This window comes from Lycium ferocissimum, chromosome 2, assembly GCF_029784015.1.
Source record: "Lycium ferocissimum isolate CSIRO_LF1 chromosome 2, AGI_CSIRO_Lferr_CH_V1, whole genome shotgun sequence".
NCBI lineage: Eukaryota > Viridiplantae > Streptophyta > Magnoliopsida > Solanales > Solanaceae > Lycium > Lycium ferocissimum.
The window spans coordinates 50,695,954-50,720,846 of NC_081343.1; the positions used below are offsets into that span (position 1 = coordinate 50,695,954).

The following is a 24,893-nucleotide window of genomic DNA, read 5'->3' on the forward strand; positions in this document are numbered from 1 at the left end:
TATATGTGGTTAATCAATTATTGTTGACCTTACAAGTCAATATATACATACGTCGACTTGATAGGAAAGAGTCTATAGCCAATTAGGAGAATATATAAGAAATGGACTATGACCATTATATAAGAAATGGACTATGACCATTTCTTGTCAAAGCTTAAACTTGGTCTAATTATCCGCGTCTAGTAACGCTAGATGAAATAGTACTCTTAACAATTGTTGTTCCTATTTTAGTACGTGGAGGTAAATAATTTCAACTTTCAAATAGGAAATAAGGAAAAACTCAGGTCAATTTAGTTGGTCTAAATAACACATACACACAGCTCCATTAGTTGCATGCATCCAAATTTCAAAATAAAAAGATCGAGTGGTGTCAAATAAAACAGTTAATTGAAGCATAGGGTTTGCTTACATTTTAGGGAAAAGGGTCAAATATACCCCTCTACTTTGTTTTATTAGTTAAATATACCCTTCGTTAGTGAAAGTTGATAAAAATACTCTTGCCGTCTTCAAACTTCACACTTATGTCCCTATATGGATGGAAATCCGCAAATCCTCTCAAATTACCTAATTTCAAAAAAATTACCCACTTTTTTTGTTGACCCGCCCCGCCCGACCCGCTTATCATCATCATCATCAAGCTCTAGCTTCATCTTCTTCCATGTAGAAAACAAGAAAAAAGCAAGAATACACCCAAATAATAAAATCCAAAACCCACCTCAAATTTAATCTTTAAATTCAACTCCAAATGCAGCCAGTACTTGAACTCGTGTGTGTATTTATTTTAAGTTTGTGTGCAAGAATGTATGTTGGTTTATTAAATTTCTGACAAGTTGCGAGAAAAAACCGGTGGAAAAACGATTTTTTTGTAAATGTCAGCCAACCAAACTTATATGTGGCTATATGGCATTCATCAATTAATTGTTCGTTGGAGCAGCACCTTGCCATTATTAGTATGAACACTAAATGTGAGATATTCAGTCATTTTCTAGTAAATGTTAAAGAAATAAATTGTAGCTGAATTAATTTGTGGATAGTTTCATAGTGAAGTGACATATATAGGGTTGGCGGCCAATTAAGTAAAGAGTATAATTCTATGTATAAATTGGAGTAATTAGGTTACTATAATTACAGATGATTTATAAAGTTTCAGTTATATATATTGATAACGTAATTTTTTGGTAACTAATATTCTTTGTTAATCACCAAAGCAATGAATTAAAGAATCACAATTCACAGCTATACTAGCCTCAGAGTAATTTGTTCACGCTACCAGTGAATTTTAATCTTTGAAAGTCGTCTAGTTACCATATTTGTCACCAATTAGGGCTTATCAAGATATAAGTCACCTGATTGGCTGCACCAAGATTTGGCTGTAATTATATTATAAGTCAACTTGTCCTTGATAGACTCCAAGTATGGTCGCACCAAGATTCGTTTCTGATTTAAAGCATTTAAATTGTAGCGAGTTTTGGGATTTTATCATTTGGGCATGTTTTACTTTTTTCTTTTTTTAGCTAAGAATTTAAAATTTTTTGGATGGATACAAGCAAAAAAAGTGGGTAATTTTTTTGAAATTGGGTAATTTGAGGGGATTTGGGGATTTCCATCCAACAGAAAGATTTTAAGACGCCAAGTATTTTTATTAACTTTCACTAACGGAGAGTATATTTAACTAATAAAACAACGTAGAGGGGTATATTTGACCCTTTTGCCTACATTTTAAAGTCTCAAAGTAGAGCAAAGCTAATTCCAGAGGAATTCCTAACTTTATTACGCTCCCTAGTGAAGAAACTTTTGTTAGTTTTTCCTTCATTTTCTTTTATTTATGATATATACTTTTGTTTAATATTTAATCAGCTGATTTTTTCAAAATTTTGGTCATACGGGTTAGCTACTATGTGATTCTCCGCGAGAAAAACTCTATATGTGATGTTTCAAGAATATAAATATTTAGTATTTGGATTCACTAATTACTCAAAGTTTCTACATGCAGAAGCGAATTTATGTATAACAATGAGTCACGTGAACTCACATATCTGACTAAATTCGATATATTATGTGTATAATTTTTAAAATATATCTAGTATTATATGAAGGAACCCATAGATAAAAGAGACTGAATGGTGCACTAGTTTGACTGTTTGAGTGCTGGCTTGTTGGAACTTCATCGTCATAATTCCGAGCAAGATCGAGGTGGAAGAAGATGGATTTGGTCAATGGGTTTTCTTAGTCAAACAAGCCACAAAGGGACGTAAGATTCCAAACTGCTTCGATATTTTGAACAAGTTTATTCGAGTATTGGGCTTCATTACTTCATCGATTTCTTTCTCCTTTGGGCCGTAATTATTGAAGACTAACAGCCACCGATACAATAGAAATTTTGGCCCATTATACAAACCCTCCGCATTTCATTCTTGTAAATATTTATGATATGTTTGCTCGCTAATTTCTAGTACTAGTTTGTTATGTATTGTAAATGTATACGGCAATTTGTCATGATTAGATTCCTTTACACTTGTGTATAAATTAGATACAATGCTCAAGACTATTCACGAAATTAAATCAAAAAATTTAAAATTTTCTATTTTTCATTCCAAATAGAATTTTCTATTCCAAAGATGGTATCAAAGCAGGAATAGCTTTTCAGACCATCTTCTAAATTTTTTTTTCCTGCTATTTGTTTGATTTATCATTTTTACAATGTCAAATATAAGAGTGTTAATAAAATATTGACGATGTTATCGCATCATCGGATCAACTACAACTAATGTTGTTGATTCCACCATCCTTTTTATCTTCACCCTGATTATCCAGGGATGAGTCTTGCTTTCCGTTTTTGATGGAAGAGGCATTGGCCGTGGAAGAGAGGAGTAATTATCGCTTCTTTCACCAAGAACAAGCTTGGATTTACCGATGGATCCATAGTCGTTTCCGACCTCCGATCCTATCCTACGAAGGCTGATCCGCCGTAATGATACGGTCCGTCACATGCTATCGAACTCTCTTTCAAAAGAAATAGCCGAGAGTGTTTTGTATTCGGGGCCGTTGCCAAAGATTTGTGGGAGAGACCCGGGAAGAAAGATTTGGTCAGCAACGGTGCAAAACTTTTCCAACTTCAAAAGGATTTAAATGCCGTAACTCAAGGAAATACAAGCGTGTCAACTTATTTCACAAAAATGAAAAGTTTGAGGGATGAGTCTGGATGCCTTAAACACCTTATCGCTCAGGTGTGCACATGTATTTGTGGTGCAAAAAAGAAAGGACACAAAGCACATCAAGATGAAAGGTCATATGCTTTTAATGGGACTAAATGACGTGTTCATAGGCGCAGAAGCAACATTCCGTTGTCTTCCCTTTACCTTCTATTGGTCAAGCTTATTCACTAGTGGTACAAGATGAAAACAAAGGAGATTCATGCTACACCATCCTACCCCGGTGAATCATCTTTCACCGTCGCTAATCAACAAGAGGAAGGAGATTTAATGACTATAGAAATCGTAAACCAACTTTTGACTCTAAAAGAATAATCTGATTTGTGGTTATTGTAAGAAACTGTGACATAACATTGATAAATGCTATAGGCTTCATGGTTTCCTTCGATTTTAAGTTCACAAGACCAAGGAAATTTTGTACCAAGTCAATAATGTTTTTGGATCTAGTGAAGAAATAAGTGACATGCAACAAAGCTTGAGCCAGAAAATGTCTCTCAACTTCTTCAACAATACAAGACTGACCAGCAGCCTGAGAATGTCACTGAAGCTTTTGCTAATATGAGTTTTGCTGGTATAACTAAATTTTTCAACTCTTATGCCTGTTTTATTAATGTCGACAGTTGTTCTTGGATATTAGACAGTGGAGCTACTCAACATATGACACATAACAAAGCTCTCCTTTCTAACTTAAGGGTTCTTCCTCAACCTCAAATGGTTAACCTTCCTAATTCCTATAGAGTCAAAGTAACTCATTCAGGGACAAAGGTCCATCTTGCCTAACTTATTACTTCATAATGTGTTATATATTCCTTCCTTCAAGTTTAATTTATTGTCTGCGTTCAAAACTATGTAAACAACTCCAATCTTATATTCTATTCACTCCTAATTCTTGTTTTATGCAGGCCCTTCTCTCAAGAGCCCTCCGGAGATCGCAGAGCACAAGGAGGTCTATACATTCTCAATTCAAGTCAACCATCTCTAAGAAGTCAAGTTTCGCTAGAATACTCCTTTTTCATCCAAGAAATCACTATTTCAAATTTCGTTTTTAGTTCATGTAAAACCAGCTTATTAGTTAAATCTAGTCCTAGTTTCAATTCTTGTCTTAGTTGTTTTGATAGCAATGTAAAAGAACAGTTGTGGCACTATAGGTTAGGCCACATGCCTTTGAGCAATATGAAGAAAGTTTCCTGCAGTTCTATATCTTCTTGTCAACCTTTCTCTAATCTTTCCGTCCGATTGGCAAGACAAGCCCAAACTCCCTTTCCCACAAGTACTATTTCCACTAAGAGAACTTTTGATTTAATTCACATCGACACTGGGACCATACAAAACCGCCACTTATGATGGACATAAATTTTTTCTTACTATTTGGATGATTTTAGTAGAGGAACATGGACTTTTTTGTTAAATTCAAGTCAAATGCCTTTTTCAGACTTCTTAAATCTTTTCTATCCATGGTGGAAAGACAATTCCAAACTAAAGTAAAAATTATAAGGTCGATAATGCTTTTGAATTAGGGCAAAATCGTTCAATCCGATTTTTTTACTTCCAAAGGAATTTTACATCAAACCTCATGTGTGTCAAGTTGAATGGAATTGTAGAACGAAAGCATAAACATTTAAAACGAAATGGCACTTCTATACCAATCTCATTTGCCTATTAAGTATCGGGGGGATTGTGTTTTGATAGCCTACTTATCTAATAAATAGGTTCCCATCCAGAATTTTACATCACAAAACACCTTTTGAATTACTTTTTCACACAAAACCAAATTACAACTCACTTAGATGCTTTGGCTGTTTGTGTTTTGCCTCCACCCTACCCACTCACAGAACTAAATTTGATCCCAAAGCCATACCTTGTGTGTTTTTAGGTTATCCCCATGGAAAGAAGGGTTATAAGGTCCTAGATATAGCACATTCCAAGGTTTTTGTTTCAAGAGACGTGGTTTTTCATGAAGAATATTTTCCTTTTGCTTCTTTTAATCCTATTTCTTCTTATTTTCCACCTAAACATCGGGCCTAGTCCTCCTCCTATCTTCTCTCGATTCATCTTCTTCTTTCACTCCTTTCGATCAAATTCTTATCGCATCTACTTCGCCACCGACTACACCCTCTATTCCACCTACTTCCCATAATAATCCTCTTCCACCTTCTCCATCTACACCACCAAGTTCCAGTTCTTCTGATCTGTCCTCTCCACCTATTTCCCCTGACCATTCTGTTCCGCATTCTTTCCCTAGTCCTGTTCCTGTTCCCTCATCTCGCTACTTCTATAATTCTCGTAAAATCCACTAGAGAACACAAGGTTCCCGCTATCTTCAAGACTATATTTGTAATGCGCTCATTTCACCGATGTCGCATCGCTATTGTCTCTCAAGTTGAGTCCTATTTCCTTTTCTATTAATGATCTTTCTTCTTCTAATCAACATATGTTATGCTCTTTGTCAACTATTCAAGAACTCCGTTAGCTACAATCAGCAAAGACTTCATAAAGGATGGAAAAAGAAGCATGGATAAAGAAATACAAAGCTCGAGCTAAACAACACACAAAGTGGTTCATTACCACTGTCAAAAGTGCCTTACCCCGTAAATGGGTTTATAAAGTTAAGCAAACAAATGATGGTACCATTGAAAGGTCAAGGCTCGTTTATTATTGGGGGTGACATACAAAGAGAGGCATCGATTTTAATGAAACATTTTCACCCGTGGTGAAAATGACCACTATTAGATGTCTTTTGGCTACGCTACCAAGAAAGGTGGGGCCTTTTTTCAATTAGACGTTAATAATGCGTTTTTGCATGTGGATCTTGACGAAGAGGTATATATGAAATTTCGCCGGTACTACTCCCCCATCTCCTTCCCATGTGTGTAAATCATGGAAATCTATTTATGGTCTTCGTCAAGCTTCACGACAACGGTACTCAAAATTAACATCCGCTTTGAATTTTAAGGGGTTCACTCATTCTCTTAATGATTATTCTGTTTTTGTTAAGAAATCCAATTCTTCTATATCAATAGTTGCTGTATACGTCGATGATATCATTTTAACAGGAAATGATAGTGCAGAGCTTCATTCTCTCAAGTATTTTCTTCATCAGGAATTTAAAATTAAGGATTTAGGGGACTTACATTTTTTTTTGGGCATGGAAGTTTTGCGAGAATCCCAAGGCTTGATCTTGTCTCAAAGAAAATTCACGCTCGACCTCTTGAATGAGTTTGACGTCGCGCACTTATCTCCGGGCCTCATCTCCATTAGATCCTATCGTCAAGTTGTTACTCAATCAGCGGGGATGCTATTCCAAATCCCACTTTATATCGTCATCTCTTGGGAAGTGAATTATTTAACTCATAGACGGATCTTGCATTTATCGTCCAACACTTAAGCCAAGATATGCAAGATCCTCGTCAACCTCATCTCAAAATTTTTGCGAGGGTTCTTCGTTACTTGTCCAGAGATCCTTTTTTTTTCTCAATGCATCCACTTCCTTTCGAGCTTCTTGCTTTTTGCGATCGGACGGGGGTACCGTCCGATTCAAGGAAATCGGTAATGTGTTCTACATTTCTCTTGGAGGTTCTCCGATTTCACATGGAAATCGAAAAAGCAAACTTCCAAAAAGTATCGTTCACAACGCGTCGCGTGGTTGTCGAACTTACCCGGCTAGTTCGTATTTTTCAAGATCTGTCCATCCCCATTGGCTCCTCTTGAAAGCGGCGATACACATCGCGAAGAACCCAAGATTTCACGAGAGAACCAAGCATGTTGAAATTGATTGTCACTTTCGTGCGACAACAATTTCTCAATGGCTTGATTTCTCTTTCTTTTGTTCCATCTTCCTCTCAGGTTGCAGATCTATTTACGAAATCACTGACTGGACCGAGTCATCACAATTTTCTAGCCGGGTGTCCTCTCGTCCCCTCCACCTCGGGAGGGTGTTGAACTTCATCGTCATAATTCCGAGCAAGATCGAGGTGGAAGAAGATGGATTTGTCAACGGGTTTTCTTAGTCAAACGGCATTTCGACAAATATTTAAGATTCCAAATGGTTCTGATATTTTTGAACAAGTTTATTTGAGTATTGGGCTTCATTACTTCATCGATTTCTTTTCTCCTTTGGGCCGAAATTATTGAAGACTATGTTGGCCACCGATACAATAGAAATTTTGGCCCATTATACAAACCCTCCAGATTTCATTCTTTGTAAATATTTGTACAGATCCTATTTTTTTAGTTAATTTCAAGTATCTATGTTATAGAAAATTAAATGACACATGGCAATTTGTCATGATTAGATTCCTTTACACTTGTGTATAAATTAGATACAATGCTCAAGACTATTCAATAAATTAAATCAAAATTTAAAATTTTCTATTTTTCATTCCAAACAGTAAATTTTCTATTCCAAGATGGCTTTACCCCTTAAGGTCATGGGATCAAATCCCTAGACCTATCCTTGTGTCTTCTTTTCTTTTTTAATTTCTAAGAGAGAGTTCTTATAGGTTTTCTCTAAAGCAACTTTCTTTTCCTTTTATTTGTTCATTTCCTTTCTTTCTTCTAAACTTATATGTTATCCTTTTCCTTTTTAATTCTATTTCTTAACTTAAGTTCTCTCTTTCCTCCTTTAACTAAATTTTTATGTCTAAAGTTAAATTTTCTCTTTCCCTCTTCTAATAACAAATACGCAGAACAATCACAATTTCTTTATACGTTTTCTCTAAAGCTACTTTCTTTTTCTTTTATTTCGCTATTTTCTTTCTTTCATCTAAACTTATACGTTATCCTTTTCCTTTTTAATTCTATTTCTTAAGTTCCTTGTTCCTCCTTTAACCAAATTTTTATCTCTAAACTTGAATTTTCTCTTTCCCTCTTCTAATAACAAATACGCAGAAAAACAGCCACAATTTCTTCGTTTCTTTCTTTATTCTAAAGCAAAAGCTTATGTTCCACAGCTAATAACTAGGTAGTTGGAACACTTTGAGTTTTCTCTATCCTCATATCTATTCTCTATTATAGTATTATTCTCTAATCTTAATTTATCCCAAAAGTAAAAACCTCAATTTAAATGGTGTTGCCTCTCTATAGCTCTAAACCGAAATGGCTAAATCACCATCGCAAAGGCCAAATCAACATTTCATTCCTTTCTCTTCTTGGTAAGCAAACTAGCAACATCAAGATGCCCAAAATACAGTGGGCCCAAAATGCCTAAAAGGTCGTGAGTTGTGACATATATTGTAGCTGCTAGTGAAGTACGTATTAATTATCTTTTGCTCCACATGTTGTGGTTGCTATAAAACTTTATATATTATTTCAAGAATAATGATGGACCATCCTTTCGAAACTCGTTTATATATCATGACAAAAAATTTCCGAGTGACTATGACCATGAACAAATAATATCATGGCATTAGAATATGCACGTCTCTCGTAAAATAAGTGAACGAATCGAAAGATGGAAAAGATAGTAGTACTTGCAATACATCTAACGGGAGACTGAACATTAGTTATTATTCAAACAAATATCAACCATTTTTCATCAGCAAGATATTGGAAAAGTATTTGTACGTTAATGCAGGGATAAGACAATAGTATTAATTATGTGAGAGTTTGATAGATTTAATGGTAAAATTACTCAAATGACTACCTTATGGTAGTTTTCTATCATTTATAGCTACCTTTTTAAATATTACCATTTGTAGCTATGTTTTCCCAAATTAAGGTTTTTTTTTGTATTTGATGCGTGTAAATTCATAGAAAAATGAAAAAAAAAAAAAAAACATATCCCTTGATTTTAGGCCATAACGGTGGGATCATTTAATTAGTTATTAATTGGTATTTTTTACCATACTCTTCCACAAAATCAGATTTTAGATTTCTTTTCCATAATCGTTTTCTATTCCTTCATCCAATCTTCAACATTCAAACGTAAAAAATCAAAAATTCAAAATTTGAAAACATTCAACAGTCAATGTATTTGAAGTTTTCAATATTGATTTCGTTTTTAATTTATCCATGTATTTGATAGCATAACTAATGTATTTGAAGTTTCCAATCAAACTCCATGTATTTTATATTAAATATCATGTATTTGTGTGAGTAACAATTTGCATCACCCATGTATTTAATGGTAATATATTTGAGGTTTTCAATATTGATTTTTTTTTATTTACCCATGTATTTGATAGCATAACTAATGTATTTGAAGTTTCCAATCAAACCCCATGCATTTTATATTAAATCTCATGTATTTGTGTGAGTAACAATTTCAATCAAACCCCATGTATTTTATATTAAATCTCATGTATTTGTAAAGTAACAATTTGCGTCACCCATGTATTTGATGGGATTAATTTGAACAAAATACATAAATATATAGAAAACTTACCATGTATTTGCGTCACCCGTGTATTTGAAACTAGATGAACTGATGGAATTCATTTGAACAAAATACACAAATATACAGAAAAACTTACAAAAATATACCACCAACCACAACAATTGGTAGTTATATCATTGAACATACACAAATACATATATTTTTCATCTTCTCAAAAACCCTAAAAAACTTTCTCTCTCCCTTCTCTCGTGCGCGCCCCCATAACCACCAACGGCCTGAGCAAAACAATCACTTCCACTAAATAGTTTTTGTGGAAGAATAATAACACAAATAGCGAAAATTTCACGAAACAAAGGAGATGGGATAGAACGTAAAAGAGGCCCACTTTGACCACATATGCCTTGAATCGAAATAACCGTACTGAAAATACCGTTTTAGATTGCAATATCCCAAAATGAAAAATCGAATTTTGCAGAAGGGTGAAGAGAGGAAGAGGACAACTATTCCACTGGGCATTCACAAATTCTTCCCTTTTTAAAATGGTAAGAATTTATGAAAAAGGAGAGAGAATGGTAATGTATATTAAGTAATTAATATTGTCACCATTAAAAGGGGATATGGGATTGGGGTGCTAATTTTTAGGTGTATTTGTGAAATGGTAATTGAAAGTTACTGTGTAGCTATAATAGTTAAATTAGAAAAGTATTTAGTTATTATTAATAATTAAAATAAAAGGTAGTTATTACCACTAATTATGTATTAGAAATAGCTATAACGCGTAAAAATTCCTTAAAACAGTTATTACGAGAAATATATTATTAAGAAAATTTTAGAGGTGCGCCAATTTTAATCCATCATATCATATACTTAACGGGTTATACAAACCTCAAATTAAGATATTAAGGGCAGCCATAATCAAGACAAGGACTGATTATATCTAATCTACATTTACCAGGTCGTCGAATTAAGTTCATGTATGACTTACCAACTTGCTGCACTCTAGGACAAACCAAAACAGAGAGAAAATCTATTCACAAATAAACCAAATGAAAGTCCTAACTAGGGGTGGCAAACTAGCAAGCAAGTCGAGTTGGATATGAGCCGGGTCGAAAATGAGTTGATAAAAAACGGATCAATTACCCAACCCGCCCATATTTAACACAATTAAAAAATAGGTTACCCGATGAATAATATGGATATCCATCATATCCATATTATCCAAAGCTACTTCATAGATATCGGCTTCATGTAGCCAATATGGAGAAGATTAATTTAACATTTTGTCCATAAATCCAATCCCTAGTACATAGTTGCGCCTCAACATTTGTGTGAAGAATAGAACTTCAAAAAATTTCAATGACACGACCTCCAAGAAAATCTCTTTTGGAAACTACCCACCCAACCCCACCCCCCACCACGCACTCCCCAACCAAATCCCAGCCCTACCCAACAACCACCCTCGAACGCACTTCATCTTCACCTACCCACATTGCCTCCACCCCATCCCACACCACCGCTCCACCCAACCCTCACCCACCCCCTCCCAAAACGTTTATTTCATATATGACTACTTTGCACTTTGAAGACAACCCCAAAAGTGACTATGTTTGTAAACTAGCCATTTTTTAAAAGTGACACAAAAAATGGCTATTCTTGTAAATTGACCATTTTTTAAAAGTGTCATAAAAATGATTATTTTTGCAAAAATATATTTCTTGCAAAACGACAGAAAATGCAAATTTGCAAAAATAGCAACTTTTTTTTGTCATTTTTCAAAAAAATGACCACTTTACAAAAGTAGCCATTTTTGTGTCACTTTAAAAAAAGGCTACTTTACAAAAGTGACCACTATCTTAAAAATGGCACATTGCAAAAATGATTATTTTAATACTTTCACAAATAAGCTATTTTAAAAAAGGGCTACTTTTGCAAAGTAGTTAGTTCTTAAAGTAACTACTTTCAGAAAATGACTATTTATGAAAATTGATTACTTTCAAAAAGTGACTATTTTTAAAAAGTATCTACTTTCAAAAGTGACTATTTTCTAAAAGTCACTACTTTTACCAAGTGACTATTTTCTTAAGTCACTACTTTTGCAAAACGACTATTTTTGAAAGTAGCTACTTTTCGCAAGTAATATTTTGAAAAGCGGTTACTTTTGTAATGTGATTACTTTTGTAAAGTTGCTATTTTTGAAAGTTACTATTTTTAAAATGTTTAGTTTGCAAAGTCGAGAGATAGGGGGTGGTGGTAGGCGAGTAAGGTAAATCAATACATGGTTATAAACATTAGGTGGTAGGGTTGATTAGGAGGGGGTGGTTAAGAAACTTGTTTTCCTAGAGAAAATGTTTTCCAAAACATTTTGACCAACCAAACATGGAAAAATTAGAAAACATTTCCTCAATACCAAACACACTCTATATGTTGTGGGTTTTATCCATTCATTTACTCATATTTTAACTGGATAATATGGGTTGACTCATATTGCGCATCCAACCAATTTAAAATGGATTGGGTCGGGCGGATAACCATATTTTTTAGGCAAACTTACTCAAATGACTACCTTATTGTAGCTTCCTACCATTTGTAGCTATCCTTTTAAATATTACCATTTGTAGCTGTATTTTGGCAAAATAGTGTATGTTTTCGCGTGTATTTGTTGCCAACAAATACATGAGAACACGGTAAAAAAAAAAACAGGATCCTTGATTTTAGCCTTTAACGGTGGAGCTATTAAATTAGGTATTAATATATATTTTTTGATGTATTTTAGTGATTTTTTTTTGCTAGAATGTATTTTCGTGTCTTTTTTTTTTCTTTTTATGTATTTCGGTGATTTTTTTTTAATGTATTTTACTGATTTTTTTTTGATGTATTTCGGTGGCTTTTTTTGATGGATTTCAAATACATTGTGTACATTCCAACTACATATGAAGCCAAATATATTCAAATTTTCGTGTATTTGAATGGATTTCAACAAATGCATTCAGATACAAGACAAAAAAATTCAAATACATGACAAATACATTAAAAAACAGTGTGTTTGGCTATTAACAAAAGACACTAAAAAATACACTCAAAAAATACAAAGACAAATACATTAAAAAACAGTGTATTTGTGAGATGTAGACTTTTGAATGTATTTGTATTTGGCTTTTAACAAATACACACGGCCAGATATGAGACATTACCATCACCAAAAACCCTAATCTCTCCACCAGCACCAAAATCCTAATCTGAGACACCACCACCACCAAAAACCTAAATCCGAAAAACGACCACCACCAAAAAACCCTAATCTTTCCAACACCAATAAAACCCTAATCTCTCCACCTCCACGTCATCTTCTCTGCCGCCATCTCAAAATCACCCTAATCTCTCCACCACCACCAAAATCCTAATCTGAGAATCTAAATTAAAGATTCTCATTATGACTTCTTGCTCGAAAGATTGATCTTCTTCCAAGACGTAACATAGCCAGTTTCATATCAAATCAGAGAAGATAAGCAAAACAAAAGAGAAAAATAGATTTCAACTTTTTTTCTTCTCTATTCTTCTCTTCTTGTTGGAGTGAAGGAGTGTAAGTGGGTGCAGTTGGAATTGATTGGAAATACTTGGACAATGCTATGTGCAAAATTTGAGGAAGATTAGAAGAAATTTAGACTAAATCGGAAATAGAAAACTAAGAGAGAGAGAAGGGTGAGAGGAGAGGGAGAGAGAGAGAAAGGGCGGCACGGCCATGGTGATGGTGGCGAGAGAAGGGAGAGAGATTTTTTAGAGTTTTGAGAAATGAAAAATCCGAAATGGGTAGTGATCGAGAAAAAAAAGAAAGATATATGTGTTTGGGTATGTATTTTTGATATAGCTACCATTTGTAATTTAGAAAAGTTAATTAGCTACTAAATATAATTAAATAAAAGGGTAGTTAATATTAATAATTAGGTCCTAAAAGAAGCTACAATGAGTAAAAATTCCCATTTTGAAATTCCTATTTTTTACCCATTTTGCCGCATCTAGTCCTAACTATACTCCATCGTCTTCTCAATTTCTTTTCTAAATCCCGTTCATATTTATTTAATTTGCTCGGCTATTTAGATATAAGAAATTTCTTAGAGCATTTAACTATACAAAAAGGACTAGAGAACCAAAGAGAACTAAATCATACATGCAAGAGGATTTTTCTTTTGTTTGCCATGACCCAAAATGAGGCAAAGACTAGTATCTGACGAGTTCACAGTTCATACCTACTTCCGACATAAACAAAATGAAGATAAGAATACATTCCAGAGATTCCTAGTGAAGACAAAGGAATAAAATAGACAGAATACCTAAAGAATCCCTAAATTTAGCGCGTTTTATTCAAATCCCTCTTAAACTATGTCTAGTCTTAATTATCCCCATGTACTGAACTTTTTTATAATTGTTACTCCCTCAAACAATTATTGACGCGTGAATAAGGAATAAAATTGTTTTGCATGCCTTAAAACATACCTAAATGTAAATAAAAGTGAAAATAAAATAAAAACAAAAAGAATGCATGAAATTATAAGAAAAAAGACCAAAAAATAAGAACACAATGGGCCCCCTTTTGGTTACAAGGGTTGGACCTTCTACAATCCAGCTTATAAAGGCCCAAAATTCGGTAACCCAAATAGTTCAAATTCGGATCTCAAACTCCATTTAATTCCGACCCGCCAATTTGATAGGACGATAATAGAGCTTAACAAAAAAAAAGACCCTAATATTATTTTTCAAAATTACTTGATTTATGTAGCACAGAATTCTGTTGCCAAAAATAAAAATCAAAAAGAAAGAAAAGGATTAGCTTTTTAGAATTTATGGATGCTATATCTATATCTTTTTCTTCTCAATTTTAAGCTTATCTATGAAAAATAGAAACAGATGATACTTTCTTGCTGCATATATTCAGTTTGTTTCTACTGATATGTTAGGTAATGCATATAGTTTTGAGTTACAAATTTTGTTAAGAACCATTCTTGATTTTGAGAGTTTTGATTTTTAGAAAGTGCTGTGTTAGAATGGGAGCTTCTCTACAATTTGAGTTCTTCAATTGCAACATTTTGCTAAAGGGAATAAACTCATCCCGGTTATCGAAAAAGGTTAGAGTGAAATGCTCCTTTCTTGACTTTTTTTTTTTTAAGACAGATTACTATTATTGTTCAGTGTCTAAGGTTGTACTATGATATGCAGTTAAATGTAACATCTGTTATTAAACAGCAGGGTGAACTTTCTCTTACTATCTCTGATGCTGCTAATCAGAAGTAAGTAACACTAATTAACACATTTGTTTGAAAACCGAATCATATTTTATTTTTCATCTGTATCACTGTGTGTATAGGTTGGTCAATTTTATGATAGATTACTTCTTTTCTTGAAGTAATTGAGTATATTTCATGGACTATTATCTCAAGCTGATTCATGTTAATTTTTTTTTATTTTTTATTTTTAAATCTTCTATAAGTTGAGGACAAAGGAAGCTCCAGCCAGAAGTTGAAAATGAATTGTCTAGTCCGGTTTTATTTTTGGTGTAAACAAGAATGTATAGCAGAGGCAGAAAGTATTTTTGATGCTTTACATTACATTTAGATAGGTGTAAGGAACCATCTTGTAATTCTAACTTTTAGGCTTGACCACACAACTTGTGTAATCATAGTTGTAAAACTTGTTACCATTATCAAAAAGAAAAAGTTATTCTGGGTGCTGATGCAGGAAAGTTCAGAAGCCTGGAAAAGTAGAACATCACCTATGGAAGAAAAGAGAATCTGCTGGATCTGGTCAAAAAGCGCTGAATCTTGTTCGGATTGTAAGTTTTGTCAAATTATTCTTGCTAATCAGTATAGTTGTATGCTGAAAGGTGTATTTTCTGTTATACCTGCAGTAGACGTATTTCTGACGCAACCTTCTGTTTCTTTGTGATCTGTAAATGGACAGATCTCTGGACTTCCAAATGAGAAAGAGTCTGTTTATGGTGCATTAGATAAATGGATTGCATGGGAGACAGAGTTTCCATTGATTGCAGCTGCTAAGGCTCTAAGAATCTTAAGGAAACAGCGGCTGTGGAAACGAGTAATTCAAGTACGATGCTTGGGAACCTTGTTTATTACTTTTAGCATGGACAATGGCCTATATTTGATAGCTTCTTGCCTTGATAAATTCTGAAGCTCTGTACTGATAAATATTATTTTTCAACAAGCCTCGTCTTAACTTCATAAGTATCACATTCAACTACTTATTGAATTGACTTAAGTACAAGATGGCTCTGCTTCGGCTTCTTTCCTTTTACCATTTCCTCTTGAATTTGCAAGACGAAGAACTCTGATGCAATTGCACTTTTAATTTTCTCAGTTGTGTGGAAATGTTATTCATCTCTTGTCATTACTCAATCAACATCTGCTATCCACCTTGATGTAGTTGTGGTTCATAATCAATTTTATAAGTATCATTCGAATGTATTGACTACTGGCTACATGGAAGTAGAAACTGAACTTGATGACACTGACATTTAGTTTAACTCTGAACTGTCACGACACATTTAAATCCGCTTGGTAGAAATGAGAAGTTCGTCTAGTTGAGTATATGTGAATCTTAATTGTTAGACATATCATGGTGACTAGTTTGACTGGGTACTGAAGTTTTTCAGAACAGCCATTTGTCACTAAATAATGCTTGCCCTCTCTAACACTCTACGCTTAGGTTGCTAAGTGGATGTTGAGCAAAGGTCAAGGAGCAACAATGGCAACCTATGATACACTTCTACTGGCATTTGATATGGACAATAGGGTAGATGAAGCAGAAACGTTATGGAATATGATTTTGCATACAAGCACGCGGTCTGTTTCAAAACGGCTCTTCTCCAGGATGATTTCATTGTATGATCATCATCATGTGCCAGACAAGATAGTTGAGGTAACTGATACTTGTTTGCCTGTTTCCTAGTTGTGCAAGTATATTTGTTTGTTCAGTTCCTTACCTGCAGAGAAGCCTGATGCTGTGGATCATTCTCTCTTCTATCTTTTCGTAAGGGATTCCTTTACTGTAGAAAGTCTTGATTCTGTTTTCTTGAAGCATGCTTCTTGAATATTTCAGGTGTTTGCAGACATGGAGGAGTTAGGGGTAAAACCCGATGAAGATACAGTGAGAAGAGTTGCAAGAGCCTTCCAGATGTTAGGCCAAGAAGATAAGCAAAAACTGGTTCTCAAAAGGTATCAAAGCAGATGGAAATATATCCATTTCAATGGTGAAAGAGCAAGAGTGAGGAGAGACGTGGAATGAATAAACCTATTCTATAGGTTAGCTCAGATGCATAGTCTTTCTCTGCTGCATTTGTTTTGTTTCTATGCGTTGCATGGGTGGGTGAGACTAGTACGTAGTTGGCTGATATTGTACATGCTGGAAAATATTCATGTCCGAGAAAATCCAAGTTGCTGTACTCGTGTTGATATATATCCCTGGTGAGATTGTGTCTTGAATACAAAGACTACTTGGCTGATGATGCAGCACATAATTGGAGGTTAACAAGATTGATGAAATTGTAACCTCATTCTTTTGTGGAAGCAAGACGAGCAAACCATACTACACTTTATAGTGGATGGGATTTTCCCTGTTATACTGATTTCATTGGGCTCTTCAGTAGAAAGTTTGGTTATGGAGGTTGTTTAGTATGGAGGTTGTTTAGTTTATGTTTTAACATAAGTTGTATCTAAATTTCATGTACAGATACCTTCTGTTCAACTATTAATGGTTTCGAAGCATTCATGTAATGATTAAATCTTGAATTTCAGTTTCTTGTTGGCTGTGACACGCATCTTTCATGTACATTCTCAAAGTACTACAGCAGGGATGAGTATAATGACTGGGAAGCGAGTTCACACCGACACTTCATAATAAAGATAGAAATGAGAAATGCATTATTTTTTTAGAGAGATATCTTGGCTTCAAAAGTAACTAAGGGAAAGTTATGTGCACCAAATGAGGGAAAACAGAGGAACAGAGCACTATATACCTATACTGCTATGGGTTAGAGGATTTATGCCAATTTTACTGCAATTGGACTCCTAACATTATGGATTCCATCATTCCAGGAATACCATCCAAATACATACTGATCTTTCGGAATACTGTCCATCTCGTCACTGTGAGCTTTCACTGTGATAGTGAACGTCCTCTTGGAGCCAACGTGCTTAAATGACAAGACGGGGGGTGAAATCTCAACAGAGAATCCCAATGGAGGTTTGGCACTGGCAAAGTAAACACTCTTTGGTGCACCAACATTGGTCAATCTTCTGCTAACGGTCACAGTGCCATTGAGATTAGGAATTGCCAGAGATGGGTAATTTAGGTCTCTAGGCGAATGTGATTTCTTAGGACACATGAAGGATTTGTCAAGATCCTTAACACCAGAGGCGCAAAGGAAGAGAAGATAGTCTTGGTAAGAAGCATCGTAGACAAGTCCAGGATCTGCTGCTTTTGATGGCCTGAAATGCCCTCCTCCGAACTGGAATGGATCTGCTGGCTTCCCAGATGCATCAGTTATTTGCTTACCAATATTATTTGTTAATCCAGCTGAAAATATAAGCGATTAAATCAGTGTAGAGTACAAAATTATAGACACAAAAGGAGTTAACTTCATCAATGTGTATAAGTTAAATTCAAAAGGAATTAAGAGGTACCTGAGGTTATGAGAGCTGATCTTATTGCAGCACTGCTCCAAGTAGGATGCATAGCCTTCAAAAGTGCGGCGGCACCACCAACATGAGGGCAAGACATGGAAGTACCTGAGATTATGTTATACTCAACTACACGATCATCGATGTCTAGCTTTGTGGGGGATGATGCGCCACTCCATGCTGCCAATATATTCAGCCCTGGTGCCGTGATATCCGGCTGTGGAAAAAACCCAAATAAGAATAGAATGTAGATGAGGATGCATAAACCATAAATCAGGTAAGTGTCTTATGTTTATTGTGTAAATTCTGACCTTGAGGATATCAGGTGCAACTGCACTTGGACCTCTGCTGGTGAATGAAGCCATGTACGGTGCTGGTTTAGTATGCAAAACTGTTTTACTTGGGACTATATAAGCAACAGGGGACTTTGTAGAATTGATGTAGTTGAGAATCTGAACTGCACTTTTATAGTCCACCGCTGTGGCTGGAAGAAGATGAGCATCAGCTGCTAATTCAGCCCCATTTACTTTACTATTTCCTAGAATGTAACCAATTCCTCCTGCCCTTTTCACCTCTCCACCCTTCCCTACTCTTGTTCCATTCCCTCTCAAGCATATTACTATTTTCCCCTTGGCCTTTTTCGGCGAAAGAGAACCTGGTAAGCATTGCCTGAAATGTTTTTGCAAAAGTTCACATAGAGTTTGATATAATCACCAATAAAAGTATTGAAACTTGGAAGGAAGGAAAGTACCCTGCTAAATCTTTGGTTACGTTACTGTTGATCACTTGTCCTGCATAAACTAGATGGTACATCTTCTTCTTCAGCTTGTAAGGTGTAACTGTTTGTCCCTGAATAAGCAAAACATACAAAACGAAGGACGGCTTCAGTTTCATTCGAATAAAACCAAACAAATAGATATAAGAAAAATGTTCTAATCCTAGTGTTTTCATCATTTTAGATGAAAGAGTAATCGAAAATTGAATAGATTATCATGTTCTTTTCCACTCATGTTTTCTGTTGTTATATGTGTAATACTTTTGGCTCACCATAAATTTCTTGCCATTTCCTAGGACGACAGGTGACAAGAATGTTCTGTCAACACTACTAGCACCAACAGTGATAATCCAGGGAGCTGTATTAGACAATGTAGAAGGTGCAGGTCCTGAATTTCCAGCACTGCAAGATACAACAATATTTTTCTTCACAGCATGAAGTGCACCAATTGCAATGCTATCTTGATCAAATGGCTGAGGTTCTTTTGTCCCAATGGAAATGCTAATAACATCAACACCATCTGCAATAGCATCATCCAGGGCAGCTAACATGTCTTCATCAAAGCAAGTGTTCCCATCTTCTTTCCTCGCCCTTGGAATAGCCCAGCAGACTTTGTACATTGCGAGCCGCGCGAGGGGTGCACCACCTGAGGCTGTGCCTGATGCAAAGCCACCAATAGCTGAGACATTTGGAACCATTTTGCCTCCTGCTGTTGATGATGTATGAGTTCCATGTCCATCCTTGTCTCGTGGAGATCGATAATCTAAGGTTCGGTTTAGAGCGCCATAATATTGTTCGTAACCTTTTATGTAGTACCTAGCTCCAATTATTTTCCTGAAAGAGAAGTCCCAAAGTAGCATAGGAGAGTAAATTAAAAGTTCTAATGTCAAATCTTGAGATGAATTAATAATCTGGAGTCGGTGAATTCAGAATGAGTGTACTCTTATCTTATGTAAATTACAAATTAGTGTTTTTAGCAAATGTAGTATGCATAGTTTGAATCCAAAACAAATTAGTTCAATTGAGCTCACAGAACGCACATCCGATCTGCCTCAGATGATTAGGACAAGATATAGAAAGACGTGATGCCCACCCCCTATCAATCACCATGAAGGCATGAACAAAATATTTTTCTTCTAGAGAGAAGAAATTGCATGAGAGGATCAGAGACTAATAAATAGAGGAAAAATATATACCGCATTTCAAATTGGATACTTTATGGTAGCATGTATAGTTTGTATAAGGGAAACAAAAATATGACAAAATTAAGGTCATTCACTCATTCCTCCCAGGCTCCCACCCCTCCCCCAAGGGTGGAGTTAGAGAGATTCTAACGCTTTTGCCGAAAATTACATTTTATATACAAGGTGAATATATTTTGTGAATATTTTTTTAATTGTATATAATGGTTGATGAACCCAGGCTTAAAAAAAGGGAAGACAAGGCTGTGTTCTTTCTATATCATAGAAGACAAGGCTGCGTTCTTTCTATATCATACTCCTAATACTGTGTGCCGTTTGGCCACAAATACCAAAAAATATTTCATTTTTTTTGGAATTTTGGAGTTGGAGTTGTGTTTGGTAAGTTTTTGAAATTGTAGTTTTTGGTGAAATGTAGTGTAAAAAAGTGAAAAAATTTTGAAAAATAAGTTTTTTTTGTTTTGGTATTCGAATACAACTTAGAAAAAAGTGAATAATTTTTATGGCCAAACGCTAAAAGTAAAAAAAGTGAAATTTTTTTTGAAAAAAAGTGAATAATTTTTATGGCCAAACGCCCACTGAAAAAAGGTGGGTAGTATACAAGGACAAGAACGGGATAATAAGGCCCACTTCTCCCCAACCTGGCACCCCTCAGTGGAAAAGAAACTTCAAAAGTTTAATTAATTAATACTTCTAGGCGAAAGGCCTCGACATATGATAGTGCTCTTTTTATGACTCGACACTAGCTAGCAAACGAAATATCCTTCTATGGTGGTAGTAGTATTTCAGCAACTTTCTAAAGGTCAAAAGCAGTTGCTGCATGGAAGTTAGCAAGTCAAAATGAATAATATTAATATTGACTACCATTGAGAATAATACGTGCAAAACTGGAAGCAAGGGCGTCCCAAAATTTCATTTTGGATTTCACTTTAACCATAGATGAGATGCAAAAAAAACAAAGTACTGCACAACTAGGGCATCGAAAGGATACAAAGTTCACAAGATGGCAAAACAAGAATCCAAAAAACAATTAGCAACTTGTCAGCATGATTTCTCTTGGTTTGATTGAAATGGACAATATTGAAATTATTACACTGAATTCCAGAGGTCACCAAAGGACAGGCATGGAGTGATGGAGACCCAATGGGTCCTGTCCTTCTATAAAAACTATCTCTTCAACTCTTTAGAGAGGTACAAGATTTTATAAGTAACACGGTGTAATCTGTTCTTTTTCTTTTTTAATTGCTTTTAAAGTAATTTTTAGAAGGGTTTAAGGGTAGTATGGATATGAGACAAACGACAAGTTCTAGAACCCTTGAAATTGGCTTAATTAACCTTTTCTTTACGAGATATATAATGCATGCATGTTTTATAAACACAATAATTAAACGAAGTTAGGTCAATGTAATAAGAGACAAGAAATAAATGCCCAACACTTCATTTTCAGGAAATGCCAAAATTGGATAATCAAGGCATCATATGGTATAAAACTTGATGATAGGTTCCTTAAGCCTACTAATCAAATTTAATAAGGTTATTCAATAAAAACATAAAGGGATACCTAACAATTTGCTACTATATAATATTCAGCCAATCAAAGATGTGTCGTGTATAGTACACCTAAACTATCATCTTTTCATGAGTTTCCCACATCAAATATCCACTATTTCATTTACCTATCTAAACTATATATCACTCCCTTCGTATTAAAATGCACCTCGATGTTGAGTTGGCCTCCACGCGTCTGTTGTGGATTGGAAACAAATATTTGACCAACTCAACATCGAGGTGTATTTTAATACAAAGAGAGTAATAATTTAGGTAGGTAAAGGGAACAATGGATAGTTAAGGTATGAAACTCATCAAAAAATGATAGTTTAAGCGTGTTTTTTACTATTAACTCAAAAAAAAAAAAAAAAAAAAAAAACCCAAGGTTTATTGAGCACCTGAAGATTTTCTTACCCATGATCGGCCAAAAATCAACATTAATCATTGTAAAATAGGTATACATTACATCATCCAGATTATAAAAATGAAAAAAAAAGGATAAGGTAAAAAGAGGAAGAAAACAAGGAGGAAAAGGAAAAGTAAAGAGAGGAATATTTACACTCACTTATTACAGTTTGAAGAGTTGAAAGCATCTCCAGATTGGCAGATTCCTTTCCATGACTTTGGAATTGGTCCCATCCCTTCATCACTAAAGCTCTTAGATTCTGGCCATAGCCCTGTAGTGGAGAACATTCATCGCATAAAATCATACTTAAAACAATGATTAGTATCAGGCTGGTCAATTAATGATAATCTAATAATAAATGTATAAACAGTTACTCCCTCTGTCCCAATTTATATGATGCACTCTCTTTTTCAGTCTGTCTAAAAAAGAATGATATATTCTATATTTAGAAATAATTTGGTAGTATTAAACTTCCTCTTTTACCCTTAATGAAATAATTTACAATCACACAAATATTTATGATTTATTTTAGACCACAAGTTCCAAAAGTCTTCATTTCTTTCTTAAACTCCGTGCCTAATCAAACTATATCACATAAATTGGGGCGGAAACGGTACATGTTAAACTTTCGACACCCTTTAGTACGAGGCTTCTGGAAAAATGACCTTATATATGTCTATAAATCATAGTATTCATTTTGAAATAGAATAATTATTATCCAATAGGCTTACTCCTCTAGCAAATATTACAAAGTAAATATTAAATTAGGTAGGAAGTAAAGCCTCAAAATACTGAGAGAGGTACGGGTTCGACATCGAACCCAATAGCTTATAATTTGGTCCAGAATAGTATTTGTCTTAAAAATTAATTTAATATAGATAAATTATTAATTTAGAATTCATTAATTTAAAAGGATTAGAATTGGAAACTTGAACTCTGAATCTACCTTCGCGGCCTAAACCACTTAAAAAGTTGAATTTTGACAATATAGGTTGACACAGGTTGCCCAAAAGTCACGTGTTATTATTTCTTTCTGTTGTACAATGTCTTACTGATAAGATTGTCTGAATCACTAATTAGAGAAAAGATAATAACACACTAGATTACGATGTCCTTATTGGAAATACGTTTAAACTTTAAACAAGGGGAAATTTTTTGCAATGTTGGAAATAATGGGAAGCAAATAAGTATACTGTAGTATATAATGTACCGCTGTCAAGAACGCCAATAATGACATCTTTGCCATAACTGGCTTTCATTAACAAGTCATCCTTCTTCAAGGAATTTGGTGTCACCAACTCTTCAACTCCAGAAAATTCCCATGACCTTGTTGTATGCAGACTGTATTTCCTTGGTTCACTTTTATACACTGATACCACTTCTTCCAACTCTGTACACATTCAAAATTATACATAAGGCAAGTTCTAATTGTTAGATAGTTTGTAATACAAAGAGGTCTTAAATTGACTAGACACATCTGTTCGTGAAAAAATATGACTATGACTATCTCTTAAACATGAAAAAACATGACTATCTCTTAAAGTTCTATAAATATAAGGACTCTCTTGACATAGAGTAAGAAAAATCCGAAGGTATAAACATGAGTTATGTTGTATCTTGAAGGGAATTGTTTCCTCAATCTCTATACGGACAACATGAGTTTTCTAACATAATACATGCCTTTAAATTTTTCTCTCTTATATACACTAGTAAAAAGAAATTTTTATACTATCAGATTAAGTTAACCTACAACTCGTGGTGAGCGCCCTTTTCAAGAGGTGTCAATTGTCTTCTATTTGCTAGAAAATTACATTGTGTAGATAAGTGGAAAAAAAATCTACTTAACTTTTTTAACTGAAAATCCTGGCTCCACCACTGCCTATCAATGTGTCACTCTTCATATCAAGCCAAATATACGGTGAATAATCACGTGCTGTAACTGAAAATTATCCGTTTATATTACTTTAACTCCTTTTAAAAAGATGGATTCTTGTCATGTTAAAGCATACCAGATAATTTGGAGGCTTCTTGAGGGGTGAGAAGGGCAGCAAAGCCATTGATGCTGTGTTTGTAACTGTAAATAAGAGAAGATCTGGCTTCTTCTTCACTTTTCTTCACTGACAATAGATAGGAGTGATGGTTCTCTTCAATCTCATGCAATGCTTTCTCCCCATTATGCCCTCCAAAATACACTATATAAACCTACAAAGGAAAAAAACACATCATATCTAAAGATTTTGAAGAAAGAATCAATGAGAAAGGAGAATTATTAAATATAGTGGTACCTCTTTTCCATGACATGAAGCCAAGAAGGGAAGCAGAAGGAGAAGAAGAAAAGAGAATGTAGAAAAAGAATTCATAGTTAACGAAAATACAATGATTAGTATATTGGAGTATAGGAATAGTGAAGTGTTATAGGCTAAATAAAATGGGTATTTATAGCTAAAGGGGTTGTAGAATCTTGGTTGGAGATGAATGAATATTTCTATCTTCTTTCGGTTGTAGAAAGAGGCTTTACTTCCAAAGAAATTGTCTTTTTTAAACCTTTTTGTGGACCTAGAGAATCTCTATCTAAAAGGGTAATATGGTCATTTAAATGACGTTAAGATACAATTATTGATACGTATCAAAGGTTAATTATTTCTCAGTTCTATGGTTTGAGTTATAGAATTTCGGATTTGATTTCTATATATGAATAAGGGGATTGGATACTACTAAATAAAATAGCGGAA

At 34.6% G+C, this 24,893-nt stretch overlaps 2 protein-coding genes across 3 annotated transcripts; one reads left to right on the forward strand and one right to left on the reverse strand.

Moving 5' to 3' along the window:
• Positions 1 to 14,275: 14,275 nt before the first annotated feature.
• LOC132043323 (pentatricopeptide repeat-containing protein At4g18975, chloroplastic) lies at positions 14,276 to 17,357 on the forward strand. Of its 2 annotated transcripts, XM_059433827.1 has the most exons (7): positions 14,276 to 14,498; positions 14,585 to 14,666; positions 14,758 to 14,828; positions 15,277 to 15,370; positions 15,499 to 15,642; positions 16,261 to 16,473; positions 16,654 to 17,357. In XM_059433827.1, the coding sequence occupies exons 2-7, from the start codon at positions 14,586 to 14,588 to the stop codon at positions 16,837 to 16,839; spliced, it is 789 nt and encodes a 262-aa protein (XP_059289810.1). In that variant the 5' UTR covers positions 14,276 to 14,498; position 14,585; the 3' UTR covers positions 16,840 to 17,357. The 2 variants fall into 2 exon arrangements, with proteins under 2 accessions (XP_059289810.1, XP_059289818.1); XM_059433835.1 differs by lacking the exon at positions 14,276 to 14,498 and having other exon boundaries at positions 14,563 to 14,666.
• Positions 17,358 to 17,407: 50 nt separating this feature from the next.
• LOC132043315 (subtilisin-like protease SBT5.6) lies at positions 17,408 to 24,654 on the reverse strand. Its single transcript, XM_059433816.1, has 9 exons — positions 24,447 to 24,654; positions 24,171 to 24,363; positions 23,372 to 23,551; positions 22,321 to 22,432; positions 19,281 to 19,842; positions 18,985 to 19,082; positions 18,545 to 18,902; positions 18,237 to 18,450; positions 17,408 to 18,129 (listed from the first exon to the last, which is right to left on the reverse strand). Exons 1-9 carry the CDS (start codon positions 24,519 to 24,521, stop codon positions 17,594 to 17,596), a joined length of 2,328 nt encoding a protein of 775 aa, XP_059289799.1. The 5' UTR covers positions 24,522 to 24,654; the 3' UTR covers positions 17,408 to 17,593.
• Positions 24,655 to 24,893: the final 239 nt, after the last annotated feature.